The 12,051-nt window shown below is 40.4% G+C and overlaps 1 protein-coding gene across 3 annotated transcripts in view; it reads right to left on the bottom strand.

Annotated features, from left to right (window-relative positions):
- Positions 1-12,051, bottom strand: part of sema4c (sema domain, immunoglobulin domain (Ig), transmembrane domain (TM) and short cytoplasmic domain, (semaphorin) 4C) — a 133,162-nt gene that overhangs the window by 12,890 nt on the left and 108,221 nt on the right. For all 3 annotated transcript variants that reach the window (XM_052066979.1, XM_052066980.1, XM_052066981.1), the window contains 6 exons: positions 8,609-8,763; positions 4,995-5,057; positions 4,182-4,280; positions 3,837-3,933; positions 3,376-3,495; positions 555-706 (listed from right to left, as the gene is read on the bottom strand). In XM_052066979.1, the coding sequence (XP_051922939.1) occupies positions 555-706; positions 3,376-3,495; positions 3,837-3,933; positions 4,182-4,280; positions 4,995-5,057; positions 8,609-8,763 (686 nt within the window). The remainder of the gene's footprint in view (positions 1-554; positions 707-3,375; positions 3,496-3,836; positions 3,934-4,181; positions 4,281-4,994; positions 5,058-8,608; positions 8,764-12,051) is intronic.

Below are 12,051 nucleotides of genomic sequence, written 5' to 3'. Positions count from 1 at the left end.
CTACCAGCTGTTTGAAAAATAACATGTTTTCATCTGTAATCACCACCAATAAAATACAACAACTCATGAAGTGACGCTTGATATTGATTCACTTGTGCGGGCTGAAATATTACAGTAGTCCAGCCTAGAGTTGGGCGATGTGATGATATTCAGAACAGTATATCGCCAAGATGATGGATATCATTTTATTGTGTCACTTTTTCTATTATTGTGTTGTCCCTGAGATACAAGCGTTGAGAAAGGTCGGCGGCTTCAACCCTTTTTGGCAAACTAAGCAGGCGGATAATTAAAATGTAGTGGGGCGTAACTCCCAAAATCCTGCTCTGATTTACCAAAAATTTGACATTTGGTGTTGTTCCATCACTATCACCATTCAACTCATAATCCGCTTGTTTGCATTTTTCTGATTTGGGGCATGATTTAGCATGGAAAGATCCCTTGGCCTATATGTGGTCCCCCAGCCACAATGAGGTCAACAGACCTGTGCTAACCAAACAAAACAAAGTGAAAAAATGTGAGATTTGGCTTCATCTTTTCCGTGGGTTGAAGGTTACCTTGCAGACGCGGGCCACTCTTGCCACATTGAGCTCAGTGTCACAGTCCAGCTCCAATGCTCGCTCACCAAAGAAGAAATAGATTTTGTCGTCGTCACCCTCCTTACTGCCGCTGCTCTCTCGAACTAAGGCTGAACCCACAAAGTCTGGTTCTACACACACACACGCACGCATGCACACACACACACACACACACACACAAAGCAACATCAGCATTACAAGACAGATCGACAATCTATCTGTAACCATTTTGTTACTTCCCCATTCTTAATTGACAGCAATGCAATGAGTCTCACATTTTTTGCATACTTGGATGTAATTCTTTTCTTGTTGTGAATGATCTTGACATTTTATTACACGCCATTACCTGGCTACAGTGCCGATTGCATTATATTCAACACATACTGTCTACCTCCAAAGCAGTACATTAAGCCACAATGGGACACAAAAGAAATGGCTTAAACTTTAGCTAATGTACCGGTAATACTTTTACACTCGTTCTCATCTGTACATTTCCTCGCTCACTAATTCTCTTTAACTATCCGTCTATTGGCTCTTAGCCAACCGTAATGTCTGCCCTTTCATTACCAATTCCACTTGCTGTGACCTCATCGTCTTCTCCCTTCATTTCTTACATGTCTCATTTCTTTTCTTCAAAAGATAACAAAATGAAATGGTGAGCTGTGCTGTATTTCCTGAATTCATTCGTTGTCTCTTTTGTTCTTTGACGTTTCTGGCTTTTTTTTTCTTTAATTAAAATCTGTCCAAACTGGCGCTATTATCTATTTAATTTATTTTATGTGGTCACCGTAATTCATTCTTGTGTCACAGCAGTGAATTACGCTTATCCTGCTGAAAAATACATTTGTGAAATGACGAAGAAAATTGCTGCTCTAACGAGGACCAACTGGAGAAAAAGAGCTGAAACATTTGATGAAACTGCAACAAATAAAGCAAGTCTTGAGTAATACGTGCCGATTGTTATTTATCTATTTTTTTACATTTTTACCGGTTGCAGTAGACAAGGGAAGGAATGTGCATATGAATTTTGGTGGTGTGTTTTCAGATATTTAGCGACGCTGAATGTCAACAATTAGCTTTTGGCGACTGATACAGCCAAGTTTTGCAATATGAAATTATCTTATACCAGAAAGAAGATAATTTTGTATGCTATCCTTGGGTTGATCAATGGGTGCCCTGCGAGCGGTAGTGGTGTTAGCCCGTTAGCTGTGGGGACGGGGGGCTCATGGTTGCCTGCCTCTTGAGTCAAACGAAACATCAGCATCGCTAAATGTCTGCAGAAGCCGCCTAATTGCCACCAAATTTCATATGCACATTCATGCTCTTGTCCTCTTCAACCTACAAGAGGGGCGCCACGTCGTGGTCGTCTTCCTTCCAGACATCCGTGTCACGGACGCCTGCTTCTCAGACAGCTGAGGAGCTCCATTGCATTGTGGTCGCTTGCCATTCCTGCAGCTGCAGCAGGCCGACCGCTAATTCTGTCCGGGCAGAGAAGCAGCTAAGGTGGCCAATTGGAAAGCGTCAATTCTGGATATACGGCGATGCGTCAAGCCTTGGCCTGGATAAAGTTTCAAACTTGGACTGTGAGAAATCCAGCATGCCTGCGTGTGATCCGAATGAGGATTTACGCTGCATGGACGGACAGGTTTTGAAAAACTCAGAGCACCAGACAAGAGGCCGCCGCTACAGTTGAGTGTGGCCATTTAGAGCGCCGCATTTTTGGCCAGGTGGTGAAGAGCGTACCACTGGAGGTGGACTAGTCAAGCCAAACCTTAATGATTTAAATGTAATATATGACAACCAATAAACAACGGATTTGACGAAAAGCCTGTCCGGAACATGTGCTCATATCTTGGGGGCTTGTCAACGAAAGCAAATGTGGCATGAGAGAAAATGTGTGTAAAATACAATTTTCCTCAATCTCTTAAAAAAAAATAAATGTAAAAAAAGCCATGGCGAATTGAATCTTTGTGATATTATCAGAGGTTGAAGTGGGAATAAGTAAGGATGCCTACATACATTTTGGTGATGATCATCACCGTTTTAGAAAATTAGCAATGTACGTACAATGATTTTGAATGAACAAATCGTGTCTGGTTCCTCCTCTGGGAAGCAGGAGGTGGGCATCGCTAACTAGAAAGGGACATCTGGAGAGTCATGAACTACTTACTGATTTCTCCATAATATAGTGATACAATTGAAAATAATATAATTTTCGTTATCAAGAAAAATACATACAGTAAATTGAGCATCCTTGCTGGATAATCTCTTTAGGGTGGGAAATGCCAATTTAAAGGTTATGTTTACTCTGCCTATTTTTATTACCCTGTTGTATGTAGTTAACGCACTGATTTCACTGTAGGTAATGCACTGCTTTTCTCCAGAAATATTGAACGAACCTCAATTTCTGCTCTCATAATCTGCGTAACAACTATGCAAATACAGTCAAACCTCGGTTCTCGACCAATTCGGTTTTCGACCAAAAATGTTGAGTTTTTTTCATGCCTCGGATGACGAACAAATTTCGATTTTCAAACAAACTGACCTCTTGCCTTCCTAACACGAGGAAGTGACGCTTCCTCGGGTAGACGAGAAAGTGACACTTCCCCGTGTTGCTTTCCATTGTGAGCAGACCTGTTCAGTAAACATTTTTATTTTAAAAAGAGTGTGGTTTTGGTTTTCGAACAGCTTTCTGGAACGGATTATGGACGAAAACCGAGGTTTGACTGTATTTTACTTCTAGTATGCCATTTGTGCAATACTATTTCTATTTGCAATGTTTTTCTCCAAAGACACTTACCATTGAGCCATGCCGGCAAGTATTCACTCTTCATACTATAGTGCTGTTGGCCCAAGTTCCTTTGTATGACTGGCTCAGTTCCCAAGAAGTTGTTGAGCGTGGCAGAGTAGAGCTCCTTGTCTGAACCAACAAAAAAGTCTTTGTTTAAATCAAACTCAAATTAAAATATCGTAGGTAAACAGTCCATTGGAGGAACAAAAATGAAGAGTGGGTTCCTATGGGTTCGGTTAAACCATGCACTCTGAATTGAATGCTGCATGCAAAGTTACAGTGGACTTCTGGACCCTCCGTGCAAGTACATGGCAGCACACCAAAGTGGAAAGTGTGCAGGAGTACTTTGTCGAGATTTGATGTATGTTTTGTGCCTCTGCTATCGCTGTAAATCATGTTGTTCCTCAACTCATAGTGCAGCTGAAATGGAAGAGCGTACGCACATATACATGCACTCATCAATGACTCACCTACTATAAGGCCAGTGTGACCCTTGGCAGGGTCATAAGGACATTTGCCCTTCCCGTCATCCAGGACGGCGCCGCTGAGACTGAAATAATCTGCATTCTGTACACATACACATACACATCCGGTAGAAAGTGGGTGGTTCATTCATGTTTTATGACAATATGTATGACACAAGGCTACAGAGCATGTTTTCCAATCTCGTGTTCACACATCCGGAAACATGCAGTCAACTAGGACATGGTGAAGATAAGTACATTTATTGACATAGCAGCATGATGCATTCTACAGTAAAACTGAAGTGATGTCAGGTATTATTCTTTATCCTGGGATTTACAGGAGCTTCTTACCACAAAGGTGCATTTGGGTTGAAAGGCATAGGTACCACACGTGTATAGGTGCGTGTGGTTATAGTTCTGCAGGAAGCGGATGTAGTTGAAGCACTCGGTCTGACGGACAGAGGAAACATTGTTTGAACTTACTTGCTCACATTGCCTTTGTGGCAAATTAGACATGAGGAGCAAAATGGTCGAGCCACTATTCCGGCATTTATTCGGATGTGCCATTCAGGCAGAGCTCACCCAAGCACGACATTGCTTGTCAGGATGACAAGTTCATACAGTTGCAGTGGATTCTTACAGTCATACAATTAGTGCTGCCGCAGCCACCATGAAAGGGTAACTTCATTTCTTTACTGATTACTTAATTTGAAAAATAATTAAATTACTTTCCTGATTACTTGATTTTACAAGTTAATTTGGTAATAATTAAATCATGACTTTCCTGATTACTTGATTTTACAAGATCATTTGATTACAAGTTACATAATTTGGTACATTCAGCAGATCTCCGCTTAACATCAAAATGACAACCGATTTGACCAATACTTGATTGGAAGTACATCACTGACTACGTTTCCATGCTGTCAATATTTGGATTTAGGTCAAAATTCTTCTTTTGACCACAAATGTTATTACAATGCATTTTGATCATTACCTGAATGCATTCAGAATTCAGGAGGATTTGCTCACTCTTACTGGTGTGATCTGATTTTATTATTGGTATGGTGGGCAGTTTTCACATGAAAATGATGAATGAACATAGACATTGTGCCCTACAGATATTTAGTGTGTGTGTGGAGGGGGAGGTGGGTGTAAACCTACTTGATTGCTCTTTCCCTTGACGACACACTCCCTTTTCTTGTCCATTGGAGCTGGCCAGTCAATCTGCATGCGAGTCAAAGAAACCGCACAATGTCACCGAGATATAGTATAATGTACGCTCGTTTTTGGGGATCAGAATGGACCCGTTACAACGTTATCGAGGGCATTTCATGTATTTTGGTTATTATCGTAGACGCATGAGAGGCAGAGCTGTCAATCCATAGAAATTCACTTCCAGAGCAATTTATCTGAATTTACATACTGTATGTTCAAAATTCTGTCAAGGACATAATCTGTGACTGATCATCGGGCAGTCATCACATTGTCTATGTGTGTGTGTGTGTGTGTGTGTGTGTGCCTGTATATACTGTATATATATTGGAGGTGGAATGGTTGAGAAAATCTATTTGTTTTTCCGTTTTGTGCTCAGTTTTCAGTTCCGCAGGCGTTGACTCTTCGAAAAACCAATTATGTCTTGCAGTTAAAAGCCATTGACACCAATTGCAGCTGGATTACTAGCTTTTACAAATAATGATAGAAATTGAGCAAGGCAATAAGCATTAAACACTGCACTTTTTTATGAGCAAACCTAGCATGTGTGAGTAATTATTAAAAGTCAAGAACAGATGAACTTGAAAAGAATAAATTCAAATTAATCACTGACTTAAAAAAACGGTTCAAACATTATCAATTAAATTTAATGAGAGGTGAGATTTAGCATTGTTATTGTGTGAATTGGTTCTTTATTTATACGCTATGCAAATGATCTCTATCTGGAAGTTAAGCCTCCACAACACCCCACCCAGGAACGTGGAAATGCAAAGCTTTATTATGGCTGTTTGGTCAAAGCTATAGCTACAGCAGCAGAGAACAAAACAACAAGGCACTCATGAACACCATCAATAATTGAACTCAATCAACCGAAGAAGACGACTGACTAACTGAAGTCCACGGAGGGATGTTTAAAACTGCAAAACAATGTCTCAAATTCAGAGTGATAAGCAGATGGCTGTGGAGGGTAAAACTTCGGAGTGCTGGCATCTTTCCTCGACGTTCCACACTGGGGGGAATGTTAACAGGTGGTCTTATCTTCACCGCAAGACTCATAAACCACAACAGCCTGTGCTTGCATGATGTGCCTCGGTTTGTGGGCACATCTCACTATGAGCATGTAATAACTTCTCATTACGGTAAATCAGATAATAATCCCTTAACTGCTGCAGGCTCACTATGCCTTCACTAACCTGCTGTAATTGTATTGATTACAATGCAGGTCAATTATTGACGACGCAATGCCAAACCAGATTGGGTCTCTCACGCTCCATCATCTCTCTGAATATATGAGCGGTCGTGGATGAGGCAAACACAATTCCCACAGAGTGCATTTCAGCAAAACGAGATCCAGATATTAAAATCTAGCCAAGACAAGGGGACGGGATAAGCGCATGAGGAGCCGACCCAAAGTGTGAGCAATATGCATTACTCGTCTGTTTTTCAGCCCAAAGTAGCATATATTACAAGTTTAATATTTGGCTGCGTGCTGACACTATTTCTGAACGAGGCTTAAGATAAACTAAGAAAGCTAAATATATTTAAAATGAAACAATAACCTGTAAAAATGACAAACCCCCAAGGAGGGTACCATAACATGTTCTAAGAAAGATTTTAAATAATTGACAGCTTGCGTCTCATCTGCAAAACTAAACCATCAAAAAATAACAGGTATGACTAATAACAAGGCAAACAATTTTTCATGACTCATGTAGATTATTATTGCACTATTTTCCATGTTCATTTTCTGCAGAATCTTTTTTCTTTGGGGGGGGGGGGGCTCTCAGATGTCCTTGAATATGAAAATTAGAACCTCCGAAAAAGAAAATGAGGCTAGTGTCCAAATTAACATACTGCACGGAAGTGTGGCAAGGGCTGGGATTATACAAGACCTTATTCAGAAAAGCGTTCAAAGAAAGTGAATTGAACCTATTGAGTTATTTGTATTCAAAATGTGTCGGGCTCAGTAACAAGTTGAATGTACTTAATATCTTAACCCTTTCATGATATCCACTGTTGTAACCGCTGTCCCTGAAAGGGTTAAAAAAGATTTTCTAAACTGAGGCACATTTAAAACAAGCCCTCGAGCACAACATCATACTTAATTTTTGAGTTAGAAATTATTATGGTGCATAATCACTGGTGTGCTCAAATCAGGTGTGAGAGATGTGCCATTACATACTTTTTGGGCTGCACAGATTCGCTGATTGACTTAAGTGTGTCACTTGCGCACCTTCATGAAAAGAAGGCACTCTGTGTGGAGCGAACTTGACATCCAGGTGTGGCGCTGACAAATCAGTGCGCACATTCCCCTGTGGACCAAAGCGTCTTTTCGTCTCCTCCTTTTCCAAAGTCTAGCGCCTCTCCAAGGCAAATTATCATATTGCACGTTTGAGTCACTTCACAGCCACTGACACCAAGTGATGACCGTCCGGGTGGGGCTATTCACATTCTACTTTGCTCATGGATATACTGGCTTCATCCGCTGCTCGCTTCCTCAGTCGCTCTTGCTGCTCATTCATTATCATTGACTGCTCCTTAGCCGTCAGCTGAGGATCAATGTGTCCAAACTTCCCATGAAGTCCAGCCTCACTCTGATCTTAAAGAAATGCCTTATTCTTCTCAATTGTTAGGATGTTTAAGACATTGGCAGCAGTGACATCAATTTTTTTAAAAAACAATTTATAAAGGGTTTCTTCACTTATTGCCCAAGTATCCCCTCCCCTTGACATTCCTGAACTCCTTGTGGAGCTTTGCCAGGATAGCGTCTCTTGGTTGGAACGGTCAATCACAATAATCAGCACATGATTTGCTGCCAGACTTGTTTTGTTCACTTTGGTAGATCAAAAGTCCAAACATTTCTTCATAAGGAGGTTGTCATTTCCGCTGGGGCCAACTTCAATTGGCGTAATCAAAGAACTCTGCTTAGCTTCAGCCATGAAAATTACACCACGGCCAAATGCCAATACAAAACACCGTGTAGGATCATAAAAGGGCTGCAATGCAAACCCAATAATCAACCAAATCCCAAACCGGCTGATTTCGGTTTGCAAAATTTGAAAAACAATGCCAAGTTTGGTTTTAGGAAATTCCATTCCTGAACACAGCGCGGTAGGGGAAACAAGAAGCATTTTAAACTTAAGCACTACTAAAGTACATTGTTGTTCTTTTGTTATCCAAAACACTACGTGAGGCTCAACTTCAAGATCATTGAGGTAGGGGTAAATCTTGTGATCTATTGTCATCCGGTGTGACAAAAATTGTTTGATTATAGTAACCAGTAGCATTCTGACAAAAACAAGCATGACTTTTGATCTTAGCGATCCGCAGTAGTTTCAATCAATAATCCGCAGGACACTGGTCTCAGACAGTGAAGTAATACAATAAAAATGGAAGGGGGGCAACTTCAAAATTGTGATAGACAGTGCTGATATTACACTCGGATGGATGCTCCAGACGAGGCCAAAATCCTACGAGGCCACGTCACCTTGCAAGAACAACAACAAAGCTTTTCGGGAGTACAAGTTTATCTGTTTTGGATGTACTTGCTGTGTGTGTGTTACCTGTGGCCGCAGCTGTCTGCTAATATCATTGGGGTCCAAGGCAAACAGTGCCTCGCGTGCTCCGACGTACAAAACTCTCTCATGTTCCGACAGTGTCAGCATGCTGTAGTTGAAGACGCCCTGAATGCTGAACCTGGCCATGCTGTCCAAAACATCTGGATGAAGACACAAGTATTAACATTAGCCAAAATAACATTTTACTTGCCACATTCTCTCACAGATGACAGGATGGAAGAGAACTTTTCACACTTAAATTGTTCAAAATGTGTCCATATCCCGGCTTAGTCACACCACTGAGCCTGGCATCCACCCACCTCCGACACAGCCCCAACTTAATGTTATCCACCTCGCTGCGGTGTGCACGCATTTCTTGCTTTTTACGCAACACACAGATGGACAATAATTCTGCTTTTCAATTTTAGCCCATATCATCCTCCACCTACATTCAACCTACGCTGCAATCATCATGATCTTTTTATTTAATCAATACAAAAAAAAATGTTCTCGCACTTTTCAGTAAACACATTCAGTGTTTCTTCACTTTCAGTTTGGAAACTGACACCATAATCAGGAGCAGGCAATCACATTTGCACAAGGCAATATTTACTGTGCATAACATACTTAATTAAATATACAAAAACTGGAAGGTGAAAAGACACCCCCCCGTCCCCTCCGAAGTCATATCATCCAAAATATTTCGGAAAGAGACCTCAACACAGACTCAAACATTTGAAATGCGTCAATTGCAGTGCATGCCATCACCCAAAGCTGTAGCATATATTTTGTGAGTCTTTAACCAAGTATCTATAAAATTGAATCCACAACTTTTTCGTGCGTGCAAATGCAGCTCATGGAGACAAAACTCACATCAAGGGGAGAGAGAGACGTCTTGTTTATTTCAGCAACTTAGTTAAACTATTTTTATGGAAAAATCTGATATGTTTCAGATCTGGATGTCAGAAGTGCGATAAGGTGTGCCCAGTAAGCAAGGCTGCACAAACAAACAACATAAAATTACTTTAAAAACAAAACAAAACCTTCTTTTCATGGAGTCTGAAAGAAAAAAAGCACCAGTATTTAAAGTAACAGCAAGGAGAAAAGCATCTAGAAGTTGTCAAATAACATGTTTGTGTGATTTGAACACAAAAACGTTGGTATCTTTCAACAGCATGAATTAGAATTTTCAACATCACACTTGTTCTGTAAATAATAATTTTCAAAACAATCTTAACCATTTCATGCAGCAATGTTAACCTGTAACCTGATAACACATTCGGGCACTCTAGTAAACGCTGTCCCTGAAAGGCGTATAAAAATTAAGAGTTGTCATCAAAATTCATGATGCATCCACATTGATTATAAGATATCCTTTATTTGTCCCACACTAGGGAAATTTACAGCCTGCAGCAGCAAGAATGTGGGTATATGCACTGCTGGAGAGGCAGCCACTCAGGGGGCGCCATCATAAAAAAATAATACATTAAAAAAAAAATGCAATGAGTTCAGTCATTCTCAACCTTGGTAGTGTGGCACACAAGTGTATCATGAGAGATCCTCAAGTGTGCCACAAGAACTTTAACAATTCCATTTGGTTAGACCGATAATGATGAAATACAATAATTTGAAATTGTAACATTGGATTTTAGTTAGATTATTATTCAATATTATTAAATGCAACTACTGTATATCTTTGTTCATCTATCTATGCCGGTGGCATATCCTGATAGGTAGAACAATTAAATGTTCTTCTCTTAGAAGGCAGAAGGTACAATAAACGTGCATCCACTTCTTGCCATTCATACAACAGAATAAGTCGTGGAGTACCTTGTCACGACTTTGGGCCACCCAAAAATGTGGCCTGTTTTAGTGTCACTATGTAAATGTATAGCTAGTTGAAATACAAACCCACCACTACACTGTCGTTATCATGAGGCCGTATATTTTGTGGGCGAGCAAAAGAAAATTTCACACCTATGTCTCTCCATCCATCCATGGATGCATCCATCCATCCATTTTCCGATCCACTTTATCCTCACAAGGGTCGCGAGGGGTGCTGGAGGCTATGCCAGCTGTCTTCGGGCAGTAGGCGGGGTGCAATCTGAACTGGTTGCCAGCCCATCGCAGGGCACAGTCAGACGAACAAGCATCCACACTCACACTCACACACCTAGGGACAATTTAGAGTGTTCAATCAGCCTGCCACGCATGTCTTTGGAATGTGTGAGGAAACTGGAATACCCAAAGAAAACCCACTCAGACACTGGGAGAACAAACTCCACAAAAGAAAGCTGGAGCCAGAGTCGAACCCTGCACCTCTGCACTGTGAGGCCGATGCCTTAACCTGTGAACCACCGGGCCCCCCTCTTGTGGCTCTCGATCGTGAAAATATACTGCACATGAATGTATATATGAGTTGCATTTATCTAGTTTCTCTGCTTTGAAGCTACAAAAATGTTTAGTGTACAGTATGTGATGATGCATTTGATGCTAGTACACAGCCAGCTGTATGAACTACACAAGAGAGGGATTCATAAATGAGACACTGCAAAGATAAAAGGATGTGTACTGGGTGAAACAGATGGAGGAATACAAATAAAAGGCAAAATAGAGAGTTGAGGTCAATTTTGTAAAGAGACGCGATCACAGGTGACACACTACAAGTACTCTTTGTTGTCTCTGTGTGGAGGGATTTTCATTTTTAAATGGCTGGAAACTGGAAAGAAAGCTGCACAGGTTTAACATTTAGAGAACCGTGTCAAATTACAATGATCCTCATCATTAATCATTTGATTATTATGTATTTCCTTTTTCCGAGAAGACATTTGATTTGATGAATAATCCTGGTAACCAAAGATGTGGTACATTTCAGTAAAATGACAATTCATTCATACTAAATTTAATTTACATCTTTGTGAATCATTTATTTGTGTATTCATTATTGACACTTCTTTCATTAAATCGTTTTTACCATGATGGTGGCTATGCTTAAGTTCAAGTAATTCAAGTAATTCAAAAGTCAATTCAAGTTTCAGGGCCCCATTTTTGTGTCGGTGTGGATGCGATCAAAAACGTTGCACATTTTACACTACGTTACATTACTGTTTGGTGCTTTCTACCACCTTTATTACCGATTTGTCTTACTGTTCATTATGCATGTTAAATTGCTTCATGTACAGTACTTTGTATTTGTATAGAAACTTTGTATCCAGCGATGGCTGTTTGAAAGTGCTCTATAAATACCGTTGACATTACACTACAAGGCAATGTGCACAACGACAGTGTATATTAACTGAAAATGAGTTTAACTGCCAGATATTTTAAATTGGATTTTTCCTCCGGTTGGCGCTCAGATGCCCTTATTTCATTTGACCGTTAATCAAGTGAATTGTTTTTCATTTTAGCTTTGATGGATCTATTTGTTTTCAACAGGTAAAAAAAAAAAT

The sequence above is a fragment of the Hippocampus zosterae genome, chromosome 6, assembly GCF_025434085.1.
Source record: "Hippocampus zosterae strain Florida chromosome 6, ASM2543408v3, whole genome shotgun sequence".
In the NCBI taxonomy this organism is placed as follows: domain Eukaryota; kingdom Metazoa; phylum Chordata; class Actinopteri; order Syngnathiformes; family Syngnathidae; genus Hippocampus; species Hippocampus zosterae.
This window is presented reverse-complemented; position numbering and strand designations above follow the sequence as displayed.